Here is a 21,838-nt window from a genome sequence, read left to right as displayed (position 1 = left end):
ATATGGATATATGGATATATATCCAGATATATAGTATATGTGTGTATATATATATATATATATATATACACACAAACATTTGATCTAGTTGAATATATGTATATTTATGAGTATAACACAGTAAGTCAAAATAGAGCTAAATTTTAGAAAAAGTAATCATTAAACACTATACATTAGGTTTAGTCCTCTATTTTGTCTATGATTTAAAAATTAATAAAATTGAGGGCTATAATAAAAATCTAATATGTAACAGAATTAGAAATTGTATAGGAGGAAGTAGAAGAAAATAGTTGGATAATAATTCACAGAGCCTGCTGCAGCATGAATAAGGCCTGCATGCACCAGCTGTGGTCCTAGAGCTGAGAAGAGAAATAAGTGGACATGTGGTTCTGATGCTTTGATCGGGACTCTGTGTGTGAACACTAAAGGTCCTGTTCCCCAATTAGTTCTGGATTGATTAATAAAGATGCTAGCAGCTAATGGCTGGACAGAGTAAGCAGGGTTTCCAATCCAACCCCCACCCCATCCCCAGAAAGCAGGCTAACTGACACGGGAGAGAGGAAACAATTTGCCCTGTTTCCAAGAGAGAAAGAGCCACCAGCCATGTAAAATCTAGGGTGGAGGGGCCATTGGCCACTTCCTCAACTGGGCCTGGGGTAGCAAGCAGGAGATTGGAAATGCAACTAAGCTGAGGGCAGATTTACGGTGCTGAATTAGGACTAAAAGTAACTCAGCAACTGAAGTTGAGCTTGTATTTAGAGATGTTGAGCTGGGAGTGAAAGAAGTTATTATAGCTGAGAGTAGCTTAAAAGAGGCCAGCCATTGGGCTAAAGCTTATCATATATAAGTTTGTGTGTGTGTGTGTGCTTCATACACAGATTCAAAAGAACCTGGACAGGGCTGGCAGTGTAGTCCACCTGGAGCAGGTAGTAGGAATTTCACTCTACCGACACAGGCCCACATCCCTAACCCAGAAACTATCTCAAAGTGGTAACCACTTGCAAATGAAAAACTAGTTTGCTCCAAGGGAGTTTTATAGGAAGACCAAACCACTCTTAGGTGCAGGCCCCATGCCCAGCTGTAGATGGCCAATATAGAAGAAGCTTACGGATATCTTTGGAGGTTCTTTGTCTCATAATATTGTATCAGGGCTTAAAATATTTTTTTTTGTAATCTTACAGGTCCTTTGTATATCTATTATGGCTTCTGGTTTTGTGTTTTTATGGTATTCCCGTGTGTGTGAGAGTGTATGTTTGTGTTTACATGCACTCTGTGCCTTCTCTTTGGCTTTTATTCTTGTTGGTTGTTCTGTCCTACACCAGCTTGCTTGCTTTGGCTTTATCTCATTGCATTTTATTATTATTCCTTAGATTCTATCTTCCTAATGAGAGGCAGATAGGGTGTGGATCTGGATGGGATGGGAGGAAAAGAGGAACTTGGGAGTACTAAATGTAATAGGGGAAGGGATAATAGTAATCAGAATATATAGAATGGAAAACACATTTCCAATAAAAGAAAAAAAAAAAGAATGGGGTCCAATTTTGTAAAATTCTTTCAACACCAGGTTCTTAAACAACATTTCTTGTTAGAATGTGTTATACTAACCATCACCAACTAATATTTTTGGGAGCTGGCCTACGATCCTCATGTTTGCTATGACTTTGGTCTGTTAGCATCCTATGTTCTACTGTGGCCTTGGGATTTCCTAAAGACAGTCCTGATAATAGAGTGGGGCTGTAATACATCATGGGTTCTCTGAAAAAAAAATTAGCCTAATCCATATTTTTTAAATGACTCTCAGTAACTTTTTCCTAGATGCTTTTCTTAGCAATTAGCAAGTAACTTTAACATGAATATGGTTTAGTTTCGCAGTTTGAGTGGATAGATATTTGACCCAGAGGTAAAAGCAGATCTTTTGGAGGTTCTGGGTTAATTTTCCAGTGCTCATAGGATGACTCCCAGCCAGAAGTCACTCTAGTCCCAAGGGCTCTGTGTCCTTTTGTGACCTTCTTGGGTATTAGGCACAAATATGGTACACAGATTACATATACAGACAAAACATTTGGTTTTTTGAGACAGAGTTTCTCTGTGTAGCTCTGGCTGTCCTGGAACTCACTCTGTAGACCAGGCTGGCCTTGAACTTAGAAATCCACCTGCCTCTGCCTCCCAAGTGCTGGGATTACAGGCGTGAGCCACCACTGCCAAAATAAATTTTCTTAAAAGAAAAAAATATTGATATAGGAGAAAGTAGAACAAAATAATTGGATAATAACCACTTATAACAAGTTTTTAATTAGATGTTGAATAAATACATACTAACTATAGTACAAATAACATACATTCAGGATTGGAATCTAAATTAAGGTGGCAACATATTTCCAGTGATTAACAGTTTCCACAGGTTATTATTCATCATTATATCTTAAATATAATGGTATACACTCTTAAAAAGTTTATTCGAGTTGTGTTTGAAAGTGCCAACAGTAGGAAAGACAGAAGAAGCAACTAACTTTATGTTAACTATAAAATCTACTGAAATGGAAAATTTTTGTTTATTAGCAAGTACATCATGTTAATGAGATAAACTATGGCAAGGACACATTAAAAATGAAAACATATCTCCTAGGATCCTTGTGGAGGATGGCTATTAATTATAAGACTTTAATGCAATAAAAACCCTTACCAGCACATTGTTATCAAAGCAGACATCAGGTCCCTTTCGGTATCTGGGCTGCTTCACCATGTCGCAAGGATCTGGCCCATCAGCTGAAGAGGCTTGTCAAGGAACAGGATGTAACTTCTTCCTTAGATGGCTCCAAAGTGCAGTGGCATACTTATGCATATATATGCCATATATATATATGAAATCAATCAAAACCTACCTATGTCAATGCCCTCAGCCAACAGAACCAATTCAAGTATGAGGGACTAAGAGAGAAATAAATGTCTGAATTAGATTCCCATAGTTCCTGAACAATGTGGTTAATTCTGAGCTTCAAACCAAAATTTTAGTACTGTAATATTTTTCTCTATATGACCATGAACAGGGTGGCAGACTTAAGTGTTCACTGCTTTCAGGTGGTCTGTTTCAAACATCTCTAGTGTCAAAGGATACAAGTCTGTTCTGCTTGCATGAGCAGCCGCGTGTCACATGGACATGTCCCTTTGCTCTCCACCATTATGAAGACTAAGTTGGTGTTCATAAGTTTCTCTACATGAAAGATCCTGCAAAGTACATGTTAGAGTAGTTCATTAAGGAAAAACTATCTTTTGGAAAACAGAATGGAAATTGTTCTAAGATACTTAGTTACTGCAAAGAAAGATAAACAACTTATTGAAAAATAAACACAAATACATACACGCACACACACAAATGACTGTAACTTGAAGATCACCATGTTTTTACTTATTAATACAAACACATTACCTTTCTCAAAAATATTTTTTTAAAAATCAAGGTCATATCAAAAATATCTTTTATTGAAATGCTTAAAGTTGTTAGTCTTAATTACAAAAAAGTCACTAGTTACAGTCCAAATTCCTAAAAGTGTTTGAATTTCAATTTTCAGGTAATGGTGAATTTATCACTGGAAATATACCAACAATCCTTTTATTTTACCAGCCAAAGTAGAAAAAAATGGACAAAGTATATTATCAAATGAAATTCAGGATAAAGTACAGATCAATGCTCCTAAAAGGCTTCCTCTGAGGGGATAAATGTTTTCTGTTTACCTAATATGGTAAGTTATACCACTTCTGGGCAAATACCCAAAAGATATTTTAACATATAACAATGACACATGCTCCACTATGTTCATCTCAGCCTTATTTATAATAGTCAGAAGCTGGAAAGGACCCAGATGTCCTTCAACAGAGTAATGGATACAGAAGATGTGGAACATTTACACAGTGGAGTACTACTCACCTATTAAGAACAATGAGTTCATGAAATTCTTAGGCAAATGGATGGAACTAGAAAATATCTTCCAGGGTGAAGTAACCCAGTCACAAAAGAATACACATGATATATACTCATTAATAAGTGGTTATTAGCCCAAAAGCTCAGAATACCAGAGATACAATTCACAGACTACATGAATCTCAAGAAGGAAGTCAGTCCTTCTTAGAAGGGGTAACAAAATACCCATGGGAGGAAATATGGAGACAAAGTGTGGAGCAGAGACTGAAGGAAAGGTCATCCAGAGACTGTCCCACCTAGGTATCCATCCCATATACACTCACCAAACCCAGACACTATTGTGGATGCCAAGAAGTGCTTGCTGATAGGAACCTGATATAGCTGTCTCCTGAGAGGTTCTGCCAGAGCCTGACAAGTACACAGGCAGATAGATGCTCACAGAGAACCATTGGACTGAGCATAGGATCCCCAATGGAGGAGTTAGAGAAAGGACTGAGGAGCTGAAGGGATTTTCAACCCCGTAGGAAGAACAACATCAATCATCTAGATGGCCCAGAGCTCACAGGGACTAAACCACCATAGAGTACACATGGAGGGACCCAAAGCTCCAGCAGCATATGGCCAGCGTCCTCCAGCAGAGGATGGCCTTGTGTGGCATCAATGGGAGGCAAGGGCCTTGGTCCTGTGAAGGCTTGATGCCCCAGTAGAGGGGAATGCCAGGCGGGAGTGGGTGGGTGGGTGGGGGAACACCCTCATAGAAGCAGGGGGGGATGGGATGGGAGCTTCTGGGGCGCAGGAAAGGGGATAACATTTGAAATGTAAGTAAAGAAAAATCCAATTTTTAAAAAAAAAAGGAAAAAAATTTTTGAAACGTGACATAAAACTTTAATTAAAATGTAAATAGGTGCCTATAGTTAGAAATGTACTTTGTAAAGCTCAGATGTGTAACCAGGCTTTAAGCTCCATACCCAGTGTTGTTTTAGTTTCCTTTGTAATCAATATAAAAATATAATATATGACCTGATTTCTTCACCTTCTTAAAAGCTGGGGAATTTTACTGACTTTTTTTTTGAACTGGGTAAACAACACAGAAGAACTCTAGTGAGGCTGTGCTTTTAATTGATTTGTGAAATGGATCTCTGCCCTCTGGTTGTGCACACACACATTGCTTTTACTGGACAATTGGTGCAAAGCCACAGTGCTGTGTGAGTGCCTAAGAAGCAATTTTCTAAACTTGAAAGCCCTGAAGACTAATTTTTAAATAAAGTGATCTGTATCCAGAGTTCATGTTTAACTTCTCCCTTTATGTTCCTCTTCCAAAACTCTGTCTCCTTGAAAACATAGTTTACAGAATCAAGTCACAAACTCACCGACCATGTCTATTGGTTAAGTCCTTGCAGTAAAAATACTAGTTATTGTAATTGCTATGGACTTTTTCAACTATGAAGTTTTTCAACTCCCAGCACCTATCCTAGCACTTTCAGGATTTCGGCTTACCTTACTTCCTCTTGTTTCTTTTCTCTGTTAACATTCTTCTGGAAAAACTTGCTATCCATTTCTAAAAGACCCCTTTGTACTTTATAAACTGTGGTTCAGGGGCCCCATAACCTAAATTAGCAGTGTCCTCTAACCTTCCAAAACTGCCATCTTGCCATTCTCTTCTACCCCATCATAGCCAAGTGCATTTTCTCTATCTTCCAAAACATTTTAAAGATGTTTTCTGAACGCTAACATTAACTACAACCTTTGGAGATACGATTTTCAGAGGCTTCAATTTCAACTCAAAAGTAAAGTTTAATTCCTCATGTCAGAGAAGGGTAAACATATAAACAATGATGCCCCTAACTTTTGACAGTCCTTCTTAATTAGCACACTTGAAAAAAGTAGGGGCTGGCAAGATGGCTCAGCGGGTAACAGCATTGACTGCTCTTCTGAAGGTCCTAAGTTCAAATCCCAGCAACCACATGGTGGCTTGCAACCACCCAGAATGAGATCTGATGCAGTCTTCTGGTGCATCCGAAGTCAGCTACAGTGTACTTATGTATAATAATAAATAAAATCTTTGGGGTGGAGCAGGCGGGGACTGAGAGAGCGAAGTTGACTGGAGTGAGTGGGGTGTCGACCAGAGTGAGCAGAGGTCCTAAAAAAAACCAATTCAATTCCCAACAGCCACATGAAGGCTCACAACCATCTGTACAGCTACAGTGTACTCATATACATAAAAAGAGAAAAAAGTAATATTTGATTGGAATTATTATCCTAAGTAAAAATCTATGTTATAAAATTTTTAATATTGACCTTGTTTATAAAAATGCATTCATATTTCATTATTCTGCCTAGAATCAGAGGCTCTACCATGTAACTGTTGCTAAAACAATTGTAGGTTATCAAAACTTATTAGACCTATAACAAAACCAAGTATTTCTGACAGTATTAACTGTTCATCTCTGACTTCACTGAGCGTTTTCCTTATATCCTGTGATTATGACAGGCCTGAATGCTGTCCTTAGTTAAAAAGGACTACTTAACACGAAGGCACAGAGTACCTGGAACAGTTTCCACAGTCCAGTAAACCACTGAAAGTTTTAGTATCGTTTTTGAAGAAGTACTGGGTTTGTTCCGTGATGCAGCTCTGCTTAGACAGGGAGGCTGTGAAGTCATCTTCCTCCATCTCAACTGTGGGAGTCAAAACAAAGACTATCACCACCAGGAGATGCTGAGCTTCCTGGAATCACTGGTCATAGGGGCAAAGTTAATGGACAAAGACATTTTAGGGTAGGTAGGTTTACCATTGAGTAACTGCCTGGCTGTCATTAAAAGGTGCATTCAAGGGTTCTAAATAATAAATCAGTATTTAAGCTACAAAATTCAGGCAAACGTAAACTGTAAATTTTTGAAAATCATTGGAAAATAAAAATGTCATTGTAACAAAGCTATCAGTTTGATGATCTCTTTCGCTCACACACATATGCATGTGTGTACGCACACATATATGATCCCTCTCTCTCTGAGTTTGCTAGATTGACTTGGCACCAAAAGAAAAGTGGACTTCTGTGCCAATGGCCTCATCTGCTCATTGACATACCTGCCTCAAGGAGCCGTGGAAATGTCAAACTCAAGAGCAGCTGCTGGAGAATAGACCTGAAATGTTAAATGAATGATTGAGAAACATCTAGAAGTTCTGCTTCACAATATTTTACATGAAAATACTGAGCAGTTTTGGATACGCAAATACCTCATTTTATCATTTTCAGAAAAAATATAGTTTAATGGAAATTTTAACACATTTTCTATAGTTCTTCAATTGTGAAATGGTTACACACCTTTGATTCTCATCGGCAAAAGATTTATGAATTTATGAGGGCAAAAGTTTTGGATAAAAGAGGGATATACAGGATTGAAGAAGCCTAGTGAGTAATATACTGTGGAGAAGTGTTGACTCTATGGGGAAGAATGTCTACATTTGGTCCATGAACTTTCATATCCTCAATTTTCTTTTTATCTTAGTTATTAAAACTCCAGGATACAATAAAAATATACAAACAAAAATTACTCTCTGAACTTCAGGCTTGAGCTTAATCTATAATGTGGCATACCTAAAGTTATATTGAGAAATATAACATATTCTAGTTTTCTAGTAAATGGTAATTGAACCAAGTTTTAGTACATAATATCCTGGAACTGAATTTAGTTAAGGGGCAATAACAGAGAGATTCTGGCCAGAAAAATGGAACAAAGGCAAATATTCCAGGATTATAGGAATATCTACTTATATTAACATATAAATAGCACTATCATATTGTCAAATAAATTTTTTTTTAAAAAATGGGATTTTTAAAAATTGGAATATTTTTGTTATTTCAGTAAAAATGACAGGGCACTAAGGAAACAAGCAGAGGGAGAAGTAAGGAGAGAGGGGATCCTACACCAGGATGAGGCTGAGTGACTTGGGTGATCAGAGTGTTATTTCCACACTCTTGTAGTGTCTCAGCAGGTTTTGTTTGAACTTCACAGGTGGAAGGGAATGGTGGATGATGGGGATGGAGAGAGCCATCCACAGGATGAAGTGACATATTGTCACTTCAATATGAGGCTTCTGACACCTTGCCAATATTGCATTAATGGTAAAAGGTAGAAAATTTAATTGCCATGTTTTGAATTGGATGAAAATGGATACCTTATTTGCATATTAAAGATAATTGTCATGTTTTATAGATGAATACTCTTAGAATTTAAGGATTAATTGTAATATTCAAAGACACAAATTGAGAGTTCTAGCTGGATCACAAAGTAATCTAGTCAAAAACCCAAGTTCAGAGAAGATATTAAACCCTGGGGAGAGTTTCTTATTGTTGTGTAGCTACATTCACATGAGGGCAAACTCTTCTAGGCACCTGTGTTTATATTCACAGACAACTGTTGTTCTCAGCCATAATCAGAGTTGCTACTCCTCTTTACCAAGAATTATAGTGATTGCTGAGCACTCAAGGGGCTGCACAGGCTACTTATTTACCCTCTCTTGAGTTTAGGAATACCATGGAAGAGGGGACTTAAAGAATCTAACAGCTGGAAAACAGAGAGAAGTTCTACAAGGTGCTGTCTCTTGGGCCTGGCATAGTCATGGCAAACACAAACTCACAGTACCTGTGGTGCCTACACATGGCCTGCAAAAGAATGGACCTGCTGGAAACTAGTCAGGTTAGAGGAGGGGTCTTGAGGTCCCACTCATGCATACTAAAGTATTGGTTGCAGATGGGTCATGGGAGAAGGAGTGTCATTCCCTTCAGATGTGTACCCGCTGGCAAGCTCATCAGGTACTACTAGATAGTTCCATACCTATGAGCTCTCAGATGGCCTTCGTGAACTCAGTGGACCACAAACAAAGTGACGGTAAGATGGCTAAGTGATTTATAGGGAGGGGGATAGGCCCATAGGGGTGGAAGGGAAATAAAAGATGGTGGAATCAGAATGCATTCCATACACATAAGAAATCACCAGGAACAAATGTAACTTAAAACGTCCCTGAAGAAGGTGACATTTTCTTGAACTGATCAGTTTTTTCATATTAAAAAGGAGAAAAGTATGCTTAACATGATCATTTAGAAATAACTAATATTTCTAACATGTTCACAGGAAAGGAAGGAAACAATACCCATAACATAACTCACCTGTCAAAAAATAGATATTTTAATGATTCTTTTTCTTTCCTTTATAAGAAAACAAACGCTTGACTTACCAGGCGGCAGCAGTGGCCCACCAGCCAATCTGCAGTATGTCTGCAATTGATGGCTATGAAATACAAAAATATATATTGAGATTTCATTATCTTTGTCTATATTAGTGGAAGTGTCCTTATAGAGGCTTGACTGCAGGTTCTACTGACCACATATGCTGAGCGGTGGCCTGCCCCTTGCTTTGGTGCTGCCCCTGGATCACACACTGACTGGTAGTCATAGGATTTATTGAATGCATAAAGTGATATATTAACCAGGTGTCTCATCATACTCGGGTCAATCTCTCCAAAAAAACGTCCAATCTGGAAAAGAAGGAGATATTTATTTGGTACTTTCAATTTTAAAATGACCTCAATACCTGAACTATACAGTGGGGAAAAAAACCTACAATATAAAAAACTGAAATGGAAAACCAGTTTGTAAAGTTAAGTAAATGACAACCTGCCTCTGCCAATGCTCAAGATTAAATTAGGGACTCTTCTTATTCAGGAGCTCTACTGCAGACTTATGTTTGTGGGAGGAATGGACACCTAACACACTACTAAGCACAAGAAGGTCACGATTAGATGTCCCTGGGTGAAGAGAATGGGGTGAGAAACAGGAAATGAAGGAAATGGTTTCAGTTCCTTGAGTAAAAATGCCAAGAGATAACAATAGTTAATAATGTTTAATTGTATGCCAGAAATCAACAAAAGGTACATTTTGGCTCTCTTACCATACAAAACAAAGTAACTGAGATGGTCGATACTTTAAATGGCTTGACTTTTAGTAATAACCATGTATAAAACATCTTGTACCTCATAGCTTTCAATAGTAAACATCCTCAGAAGAGAAGAATACTCTACGTGAGCTTGGATAAGACTGAAAACTCGCCCGGTGATCTGTGCCCTGAACTGGGAGCCTCTGAAGGAGGGACAATCATAAACTCTTAGCTTTGGCAGAAAAGCTATTCTTAGTCAGAAAGAGGGCTAGTGCTAGGAGCTCTTTGCATAAACAGAAAAACTAGAGATATAGAGCCAGAATCCATAGCTTCTTATGACCAAATTGCATGTTTAGGTCTAGAAATTGCATCTGACCACATAAGAGCTTAAGACATTACTAAACTTACTATATTTTTAACAATTTTCTGAAATGTTTAATAACAAGTTTCTGAATTGTTGAAAGAATGAAGGCAAGATCATTTTACTTTAGAATCCTTAACTACCTGCTTAATGGTAACTCCTGTTACCTAAAAGTAAAGTCAATTACCAAAGGAGAGCTAGGTTTACTATTTAGAGTACCTTGGTTGACATTATTTTCATCTCCTGAAGATCTACTTTGTGATGAAAATGAAACAACTCAACGGTTTCTAAAAATCCTAAGGGTTTTTTCAATTTGCATCATAGAAAGTCACTTTGGAAACTGCACTTCATACCTGATTAGTGTAATCATCGTGATTGGCCATCAAAAGAAATCCGCCATCATCTAGAATGACACAGTCCATTACCTATGAAAAGGAAGCAACAGGTGTTTAGGACGGTCGGCATGCTGCTCCGCCATTTTCCCTGAGAACACAGATAATTTGAAAGCCTGTCATCAGCCTTGAGCTCATTTCCCCAATGAGACTGCTTTTGAGACCTGTAGGATGCTTTGTTCAGAAACTTCCTGAAGAATCAAAAAAGTTGAAGGTATTCAAAAAGGGGTCCACCAACACTAACCAGATTATCATCCACATGAACATGGCTCTTCTCCCTCCCTCAGGATATAAATATTTTCTGATGAATCATTGAAAGTATCCATATAAATCAGTTTTCTATAGAATTTATTAGCATTAGATAAAAACAAATTTCCTGGATCGTTTTAATCTTTGACATGTCTATTATTCAGCAACCAAGAGAAAAAAAATACATTATAGTCAAATGAATTTTAAAAAGTTTCTTACATCACTGTTTCTTTTGCAGTCACAAACTGGGCCAGCACACTAAAAAATAAATAAATAAATAATAAAATCATTTCATATTTCAAAACTAGTTACATTTAATAGCTACCTTCTTATAATGCATCAGCCTGGAATAACGTTAGCTAATCTAAATAAGATTACATAATCACAATTTATAAGAAAAAAGATACTAGTTCCATTTTAAAACCAGAAAATATCTATCAATATGTATCTGAATGAGCATTTCAAGTTGTCAAGCTAAAACAGTTTCCGTGCCGTTGCCTAGGAAAAAGCAAACATTGAAGATAGGAATTCCTATTTTTATTTAAGTGTAGTGGAAATTTACTTTGCCCCTACACAAGGATCATATTTACTTATGTGAATGAGACTATTAATCATATTTTAATAAATTTGAAAAAAATCTTACCGGATCCCTGATTGAAGTTTTGGTAAAATTTTCTATCCAGGAGTTTACATCAATTTTAATTCCCACAACTGAAAAATAATGTAAATTAATTTGAAGTCCCAATTGCTATAATAGTATTTTTTCAACGTAACAGTTCACACAAGTTATAAACTAGCCAATAAACTTGCATTCAGTATAATGTTTTTAACAGATGCTCAGTTTTTGGAGTCATTAAGAAACAGTACTAGTAGTCTTTAAATTAAGCCATAAACAAGTGGCTCTCAATCTGTAAGTCTTGACCCCTTGGCAAAACTCTATTTCCAAAAAAATGTACATTACAGTTCATAACAATAGCAAAACTACATCTATGAAGTAGCAATGCATGTAATTTTACGGTTGGTTTCAGAACAACATGAGGAGCCGTATTAAGGGTTGCAGCCCTAGGATGGTTGAAGACCACTGACATAAACAATATTTTACATTAGAAGAAAAAAATTTAAATAGTCGCCACCTGGTTGTCCACTTAATTAATAGTATTACCTAAAAATAATGTGACTGCTGATCTTAAAAGTATGAACTCATTTGAGCAGTACATATAAAAGTTTACTCTGATCCTACAAGTCCAACATTTGTTGAAAGAGTGGATAGGTGAGATATTGGGAGAGAGGGGGAGAATGAGCAGCTGAGAGAACAAGAAATCCAGGGAAAGGTGAATGAGGTAGTAAACAACGTGGTTCTTAGTGGCTGAACCACTGGCACAGCAACATTGTTCCTAGGAGCAGACAATCAACTTCCTCTCTTCCATCTAGTCTCTCTAAACATACCAGCAAAAACAATACTGAGTCATATGATGAAAATCTACACTGTGCTAGACTTTATTTTATTGTATCCATTCACTACAGTTCATTTCTAGTTCTCATTTGTACTGGTCAATGTTTTTATTCGCTTGGTTGATTTAATTTTTTTTTCCAGATACTTGAACATTTTACACAATTCCAGCCCTAATTCTTTTCAGCAGCTACAGAGTAGTATAGTATACAGATATGTCAAAATAATTTCATGTTTAAATGGTTATAAATATGTACAGCATTGGCACAAATATTTCATGTGTTTCAAAATAGGAGAGACTGACAGGATTATCATTCTTGGAACAATTCCAGATTTTAAATTTTGATCTTCCCAATAAATATCTCCAGTTTATGATGAAATGTAATGTTTGTTTAAGCTTGCACACATGTACACACAATGTAGGTGCTTACCTGCGGGCTTAAGAAGTTTTCCTTGGATATACAGCTCTACAGCTTTGCTTACCATAATTCCAGATTCATATGCACCAGGTCCACTTTCTAAGAAAAAAGGAAAGAAGCTAATCTAGATGAGTCACGAGTGAAGCATCCTGCTTTTACAAAGGTGTCAGCTCCCTTTTTTCCTCCTGAATATACTAAGAAAATTTGCATAATCATGAATTGACTTTATTTGTTTATGGACAGGACCAATTCTACTTGATTTCATCTACTTTCATACTATAATGGATGTATGTTCAATTACGGTTGTGTAATATTTTCAAACTGTTGGGGAGGCTGCTGGAGTGAAATGGAAGGAACAATGATCATACACTCACAAAAGAGGCCTTGCCTGACATGAGATATGTGTCTGTGGATACAACTCTGAAACCTTAAGAATTTTGGTTTTCTCATTTTTAAAATGGAAGTAATAAAATAGCTATGTATATAGATAGTGAAGGGTTGAACTAAAAAGCCCCCTATGGGGGAACTATATAAATTATTTAAAAGATGGGCTATTCATTTTTATAGATAGCAAATTACACAACGAATACAGATAAGATGCAATCCATCACTATAAAGCAACCAATTTCATTCATTAGCCATGTTTGAAGGTAGCAGTTGAAATATGCGGGATTAGCCCCATATGTTTCTCCTTACCCAGCACGCCTGCTAGACATGTTTCTCTGCATTGCTAGACGACCCTGCTGTGCATGAGTTCTATTTCTTTAACTGAATGGGTGTTTCTTTTCTGTTTTTTTTTTTCCAGTCTCTTGTACATATTATATAACTTAATGATGATTGCTCCAGGCAGTTAACAAAATATATTGATTTGAAGGGTTAGAAACTAGAAAAAAAAATCATTTAACACATAAAAGGACTTGAGAAGGCTGAATTCCCAGGAACACTCACTGTTAAAGTAGGGTGCGGTGAAAACGTAGTTATCATTATCTAGGCTCCGTTTGTAGAAGCTGTCCTCATAGGTTTCCGGGTTCTCTTGCCAATTTTCTCCAGCCCTAGGGAGGAAATGGCTTTCATCATTTATATTCCTTAAGGTGCATGATAATCGGAATTCCTTTCGTGGAAATTCAGCTCTACAGACCTGTCTCCTATTCAGGTATATCTAAGGAAGTCAGGTATGGACAGTGTAACTGATATTCATTACTAAGCAATACATCAGCCTAATAAGAACAAGAAAAAGCTGACTCCCAGTCAAGAAACTATGATAAGTCAGATAATTAATATTAATGAGCTTTGGTACCCATTCAGCCCCCTAAAGGAAATGTTCCTAAAATAGCGAGAGATATGAGGCATGGATGAACAATGCAATCAAGGATGCACTAGACTGATGCTGCACCATTATGCTCATCTAACCAGTTGGATTCCATCTACAAAGTGGAACATCTCTTTCAAGCTCTCTCACATTTTGTAATGGATATATACAAAGATGACAAGCAACTGCCATTGAAACATCCTATAATAATATTTTTCGGGCAAATGGAATATTTTATTAATATAAACATTTTAAACAATACTGCAATTTAATATACTAACAGTGATCGGTTTTCCCAAAGAGTAGCTTCCTTACATGGCAAAATCCAGAGCCTTGGCACAGGCTGTTGCGATGAACTTATTTTTACAGATGTTATGTGAACTTACTCTTTGGGATAAACTCTTGTAATCCCACCATCTGTCACCACAAAGCGTGCCTTCACTCCTTTGCTGAAAGTGGAAGATAAAAGGAGGACATTTGAAAAAATAAGCTGTACCATGCTAAGCTAGGTGCTTGTAATACAAAATTACACATTAACATACACACACACGAAGGTAAGTTAGTAACCTATGAAATCAAACTCCCACTGTTAACATATTTAAGAGTCATTTTAGAGAAGGAAGGATGGGGTTGTCCTTTGATGGCTGACTAGTAGTCAGGAGGGAATACAGAGGACTTCAGTGTGTAGAGAAAAGTATGTATGAGGGGAAGTTAGTAAAGGTGTCTGGTGTTTGCCTGTGAGAACTGGATAAGAGAAAGGGAAAGAAATTACAGGAAGTCCAGTCTCCAGTACAAGTTTCTTAAAGGGTCTGCCTATGAGTGGTTTTGAAGTTCATGTTTGAGAACTGTCCCCTTCCCCACCTCACTGAGACAGGATCTGGCCTATGCATATGACAGTTAAACATGTGCAGCAGCCTCTACCTCACTTTCTAAGTGCTGGACTTAGAGACATGTACCAGACGATGAAGACATCGTCTTCGAGCTCCATCTTTACTTTCATTACAAGTACACTTAAGAACCAGGCCTGGGGCGGGGATGCCTCTTAGGGGTGATAGACTTAGTACTAGGAACAGGACTGGGAAGCACTAATGGCGCAAAACTTGCTTTGTAACTTCTGAAAAATGGCATTTTAAGGCCTTGATTATAAAGAAGAGGCAGAGACATGAGGAGAAGGGCCACCTAGCATCAAGTGGCTGACTGGGAAATGAGTGCCGAAGAGATGATGAATGAGAACCACCTTGAGGAACTCTCCACTTCTTGAGTAGCCAATACAGCATGTGTGAGAAAGCCGAGTAAACAGTCAGTAGCAAACACATATACCATATATATGCACATGTCTATTTAAAATGCTTTAGCCATGTTAACATGTAACACTCGCAAATGGTCAATATTACTTACTACTGGGTTACACTTGCAATTGAAAATGCAACTTATCAACAGTTGTAAGAATGATTTCCTGAGGAACCATTTCTAAAGCTAAATAACTAACTGAATTTATGAGAGGCATTATCCAAAAGTTTCCCAGGGAGATGTGAAACAGAAAAGCAAAATATACACTTTTATTAACTACAACAAATACTTACATATTTTTCTGCTTACTCCAATAATTTTGGACAAGTTCATTTGTAAAACCTGCATCCAGCAAGATTCTATTAATCAAATCTGTATTGCCTAACACAGAAAAAAAAATAATTCCTTTAATTAAACTCAAGTAGGTTTTTAATTCCAATTAATAATGAAACAAATATATTTACTATTTTCAAAACTAGTTCAGTAGATAGTCAACAATATTTCATTTAAATGTTGTATTTTTAAATCATTTATTTTGTCTTACATATTGGGGACACGAATGAATTAGTATTACAGAAGCCAGTCACTACTAAGAGAAAATGTTTTATCAAAAGACATCTGACTTCTAGACATTGACATCTGACAAGGAAGCAGTGCCTATGAAAACTGACCAATAATGTTGCATAACCAAGACGTGCGTGCATAGTGACACTAACAGTTGCTATGCCACACAGGGAGGGGAAACTTTACATGGCCCCACTCATGAAGATATACTGGTAAATAGTGACCGCTGAGAAAGAGACAATCGGTCATCTCCAAGGATAAGGCCCTGATAGGATATTCAATTCTTTGTCATCAGCCCATATTCATATGAACAAAACTAACTGGACACAGGAGGCAGGAGGTTGTGTGTGTGACTGTGTTTGTATATATGTGTATATGTGTCTGTGTATATATATAAATCTATATATATATATACACATACATACATATGTATACACATGTGAAGACAGATATTTAAGATATATATGTATATATATAAAGATAAGATATATATATATACAGCCATATATGTGGCAGTAACAATTGAAAATAAGAGGTAATGAACTTGATGGGGAGTAGGGTAGGAGGCATTGAACAAAGGGAAGGGAGGAAAGCGCTCAAGGATGAAAGTCTGGAGAAAATCTTAAATTAAAAATAAATAGATAAAAATTCAAAAAGACATCTGCTGTGTGATATTTTAGGAAACAAAGAAATGACTTTCCATTTTCTGTGTTGTGTTTGGTTATGGAACTTAATATGTGGTTCCACACCATATATATATATATATATATATATATATATATATATATATATACATATATACACATAAAAACACATATTAAATACTCATATGTATATATGTATATATGTATATGTGTACATATATGCATATATATGTATATATTTGAATATATATGCAATAAACTTATACTCTCATATAAATAGGATTATTAAATGAAATTATCAAGTAAAAACATAAAACAAAAAAGTCCCTGTCTACTTTCACCTTTTCTAAATAAGGAGAAGGTCCTTTCTCTCTTTCACAATGCACAGTGGAACATATTTTCAGAGCATAAACTGGACTTTTCAAAAAACTCCTATAAATGTCAATTTTTGAGTGTGTTTTGGAGCAAGGCAAAGGGATAGAATTGTCCTATACCAGCACCATCATAAAACAGGGTTTTGAATGCAGTGATATCAGTTCAAGAGCACCAGCTTTCACCTGCCATTTCTGGAATAACTGAAGAACATGCTTGTCCACAGAGGGAATAGGAAATGAGGACCCAAGATCACAGAGCATATCTTATTCCTCTTGCCTCTCGTGGTTTGTCTGCTCTCAGGGCATGAAACTCTGAGACAACCTAAAGGTACTTTCTTCTTACATTCCAGATAAAAGCTATCTAATTCAAATGAGGACTATATGGTCTTCACTAATATTTATCTAACTTATGTAAGGGGCAGAGGTGAGATGGAAAGGGTCAGCTAGTTTTCCAACATAAATTTAAGTTGGTGCAACAGTCCATCCCAAATGCAGACAGTAAACCCAGACATTACTGCTGATGCCAAGAAGTGCTTGCTAACAGGCGCCTGATATACCTGTCTACTGAGAGGCTCTGCCAGAGCCTGACCAATACAGATGTGGGTACTTGCAATCAACCATCAGACTGAGCATGGGGACCCCAATGGAGGAGTTAAGGGAGGACTAAAGGAGCTGAAGGGGTTTGCATTCCCATCAGAAGAACAACATATCAACCAACCAGACCACACCCCCACCAGAGCTCCCAGGGTCTAAACCAACAACCAACAAAACAATACACATGGAGAGACCCATAGCTCCAGTTGCATATATAGCAGAGGATGGCCTTATCTGGCAACAATGAGAGGTAAGGCTCTTGGTCCTGTAAAGGTTCAGTGTCCCACCATAGGGGAACACTAGGGCAGTGAGGTGGGAGTGGGTGGGTGAGCACCCTCATAGAAGCAGGGGTCAGGGGGAATGGGATAGAGGGTTTTTGGAGGGGAAGCTGGGAAGGGGGATAACATTTGAAATGTAAATAAGTAAAATAACCAATAAAAAAATTTAAAAAGAAAGGTGGCTTTCTGGCTTTGATAACTGATAGAAGTGCTTTGTTTAGCCTTTCCTAATAGAAACAATGGCTTTTTAAAAAGGGAAAAGAAAAGAAAAAAGGAGGAAGTGTGTGCCTCCTCTATTTCTTCATTTTTTTCAAATTCTACTTATTGGGGTAAAATGCGATATGCATTTGCTTTCTCTTATTTATCACTTGAATTATATCTAAATTTTGAATTCGTAGAAGCAATTTTTAGGATGTAAATTTTTTGATTCTCATATGCTTAAAAGCCCAGAACCTAGGTATCTGAGCAAAGTCTTAAAGAAATAATGGTGCAGATTTATTCAAGAGACAATTCTGATAATTAAAATTAATTTTTAAAACTGTCTTCATCTATCAGATTTATTTCATGAGGAATGCAACTACAGAAGTATATTTTTTAGACAAAGTTGATTGTCATCAAACTAAGTCATATAGGAAGAAAACGAATAGATGGTTACTGTTTGTATTCTAACTATATGAAAACATAAATTTGAAGATATAACACATTCAAAGAGCAAGCCCTATTTTTTTCCACATAGCAAGTGTATTCACTGCCATGAAACTCACCAATTTTTAAAACAAAATTTTCTGAATGTGAGAGGAGCTAGGGTGAGCACACCATTTAACTACCTTCAATAATATTGCTTTAATATAAAAAGTTAAGGACCAATTTGTTGCATATTACCATTAAAATTCATGCAGTTGAAAAACAAAACAAAACAAAACAAAGAACCCACTAGTAAGCTGACGTGAGCGCCCTGAGGCTTGATCAGATGTAGCTGATGTGAGCACCCTGAGACTTGATCAGATGTAGCTGATGTGAGCGCCCTGAGACTTGATCAGATGTAGCTGATGTGAGCGCCCTGAGACTTGATCAGATGTAGCTGATGTGAGCGCCCTGAGACTTGATCAGATGTAGCTGATGTGAACGCCCTGAAACTTGATCAGATGGAGCTGATGTGAGCGCCCTGAGACTTGATCAGATGTAGCTGATGTGAGCACCCTGAGGCTTGATGAGATGTAGCAAACTGACCACTTCAGACATAAGCACAGAGTCAAGTAGCACAAATACGTGTATACTTACAGGAAGGGTTGTTTGGAGTTTTCCTATCAATAAATTCATTGAAATTCAAAAGAAATTCAGTGTTATTATCTGAAGGTTTAAGATCATTGCAGTATTCCCTGAAAAACACGATTTGAATTTTTTTTTTATTAAAATCAAAACCTTACAACTTTATAGTTCACTGAAACATCATTTATTGGATGTATGGCTTGCAAACAATTGATTTTATTACCCCATTTTCCTATATCTAAAATATAACAGTCCACTATTAGCAAATGCTGAGACTACAAAAATACTACTGTATTCACTGCCTACCCTTTGGAGAGTGGGTGCTTAGTACAGATGTACTTACTAAAGTATCATGATAAATGTGGCTTTTATAAATTTCATTCAATAATTAAGATACATTTAAAATATTTATTCATTAGAATACTAATAAGCTGATTATATATTAACATACTTTTGCCCAACAATCAGTATTTTAATATTAAAACAACATGAGAATGTTTTACACATTTACAAATACCTTAAATTATTGACTTATTTTGAGGAATATTAAGAAAATATGTCCTCAGAATAGGCTGTTAGAAAAGAGAGGGATGCTGGCTTCTTTGTTTTATTTTGTGGTGTTTTTGAGACACAGTCTTATTATATAGCCCTGGAATTTGCTATGTAGTTGAACTTGGCCATAGTTACAGTAGGAACTATAGTACATTAGAGATGCCATGACCATAGGATGACTGCAAAAGACAGTGTAAGGTGGAGTTGGCCTGAGCCTACCAGATAATATGTGTATGCTGTGGGTGGCAGAGCCAGAGGAGCAGTGGGGGTACCTAAGCCCTTTGAAGCCCAGACTATCTTAAATGAGTCCTAGATGATAAACATTGGACTACAGCATTTAATTTACACTCCTAGATGTTGTTTCCTCTTTTGCTGTAATTGTATTCTGAATCATCTTTCTTAAACTAATAAAGAGATTTGGGTTTTGATTTTATACGAGTCCACAGTTAAGAGACTTTGAAGTTTCACAGAGATCTTCGACCAAAAACCATAAAGGCAATGTAACTTTTAAAATTATACTATGTTTTATATTGTTATGTTAATATGAGATCTTAAGGACAAACAATAAAGGGAATGTTATGGTTTAATAATCACAAATTTGTTTCAAAGTAACAGGGGTCAATTGTGCTTGTTAATTTTTGCCAACTTGACACGAAGCAGAGTCACCTGGGAAGAGGAAACTTCAACTGAGGCAGTACCTCTATTAAATGGTCTGAAGTGCATTCTCTTCAGTAAAGATAAACATGGAAGGGCCCAGTCCTCATGAGCAGTGCCACTCCTGGAGAGGTGGTACTGGGTTATATAAGGAAGCCAGCTGAGCAAGCCAGCTGCTCAGAAAGGAAGCCACAGAAAGCAAGCCAGGAGGGGCCCAACTCCATGGCCTCTGCATCAGTCTCTGTCTTTAGGGTCCTTCATGAGCTTTTGTTCTGACTTCTCTCAAAGATGGATTATCATGTAAAAGTATAAGCAAAACAACCCTCTTCCTTCTCTGAGTTGCTTCTGGGTATGTTGTTTTATCGTAGCAACATAAAACACATTAGAATTGTAGGTAATTCATGTAGTAATTCATCATAAGAAAAGCATGAAGATCCTGCTTTCCAGAATCAACATAGTAATATCAGGTATGATGACTCGGAGAGAAGACAGGTGGATCCTTGGGACTTTCTGGTTAGGAAGCCTGGCCTGATTGGTTGAACTCTAAACCAATGGGTTAATGTGAGTCTCTGCCTTAAAAAATGCAGCCCCATAGGAGGAACAACAATATGAATCAACTACTACCCTCAGAGCTCCCAGGTACTAAACCACCAACCAAAGAGTACACATGGAGGGACTCAAGGCTCCAACCGCATATGCAGCAAAGGATGGCCTTGTAGGACATCAGTGAGAGGTGAGGGCCTTGGTCCTGTGAAGTCCTGATGCCCCAGTGAAGGGGAAAGTCAAGACAGGGAAGTTGGAGTGGGTGGGTTAGTGAGCAGGGGGAGGGTGAATGGGATAGGGAGGTTTATAGAGGGTAAATTAGGGAAGGGAATAAAATTTGAAATGTAAAGAAAGAAAATATCTAATAATAAAAAAATAATTAAAAGAAAAAGAAAAAATGATTTTCAAGCAACAACATCCTCCAAGGTTGACCCCTGGTCTCTGCATGTATGCATATACACTCACATATATACACTGACACAGGTAATCATGTATGCATGCACAATCACAGTTATTATTGATAACCATATGGTCTTAAAAGTGATACTCACATATTCTTAGATTTTCCACTTACTAAGTATTTATTCAAATCTACACTATACAGGACAAGGGATTCAATACTGAATGTCAAATAGTAATTTGAGTGGACACATAGTAACTGTAGTAAACTGAATAAATAAAAAGTGCTGAATCTTTGGTAAGAGAAACAAAGGACTACTTGAAACAATCAGTAGGACAGAGAACAGAGTGCAGGATGGAACTTCCCAAGCTGACACTGGGGTTTAGGAGCTTGGAGTATGTATATACACAGTAAAAAAATGCAAAAGAGAGTAGGTAGGAAAAAGCAGGCAATTAAAAAAAAAAAAAAACCAACAAAAACAAAAGCCCAGTGCTTTTAGAAATAGACTAAATACATCTGGAATTTAAAACTGGCATGGGGAAACCTTTTAAAATAAGACAACACAGCCAGTGATTCAGGCTCTGTGGCCTTTGATGTTTGTGCTAGGACTAGTCCAATTAAATCTATTGCTGTAGGAGCCCTT

General features: G+C 37.1%; 1 protein-coding gene across 6 annotated transcripts in view; it reads right to left on the bottom strand.

Annotated features, from left to right (window-relative positions):
• The window catches only part of Cacna2d1 (calcium voltage-gated channel auxiliary subunit alpha2delta 1), a 451,116-nt gene that overhangs the window by 9,796 nt on the left and 419,482 nt on the right, over positions 1–21,838 (bottom strand). For all 6 annotated transcript variants that reach the window (XM_031380027.1, XM_031380030.1, XM_031380032.1 and 3 more), the window contains 14 exons: positions 19,059–19,156; positions 15,617–15,704; positions 14,420–14,482; positions 13,673–13,776; positions 12,737–12,823; positions 11,499–11,566; positions 11,075–11,113; positions 10,568–10,639; positions 9,303–9,455; positions 9,156–9,208; positions 7,005–7,060; positions 6,466–6,595; positions 3,116–3,225; positions 2,684–2,766 (listed from right to left, as the gene is read on the bottom strand). In XM_031380027.1, the coding sequence (XP_031235887.1) occupies positions 2,684–2,766; positions 3,116–3,225; positions 6,466–6,595; positions 7,005–7,060; positions 9,156–9,208; positions 9,303–9,455; positions 10,568–10,639; positions 11,075–11,113; positions 11,499–11,566; positions 12,737–12,823; positions 13,673–13,776; positions 14,420–14,482; positions 15,617–15,704; positions 19,059–19,156 (1,204 nt within the window). The remainder of the gene's footprint in view (positions 1–2,683; positions 2,767–3,115; positions 3,226–6,465; positions 6,596–7,004; positions 7,061–9,155; positions 9,209–9,302; positions 9,456–10,567; positions 10,640–11,074; positions 11,114–11,498; positions 11,567–12,736; positions 12,824–13,672; positions 13,777–14,419; positions 14,483–15,616; positions 15,705–19,058; positions 19,157–21,838) is intronic.

The sequence above is a fragment of the Mastomys coucha genome, unplaced genomic scaffold (genome assembly GCF_008632895.1).
Source record: "Mastomys coucha isolate ucsf_1 unplaced genomic scaffold, UCSF_Mcou_1 pScaffold19, whole genome shotgun sequence".
Lineage (NCBI taxonomy): Eukaryota > Metazoa > Chordata > Mammalia > Rodentia > Muridae > Mastomys > Mastomys coucha.
This window is presented reverse-complemented; position numbering and strand designations above follow the sequence as displayed.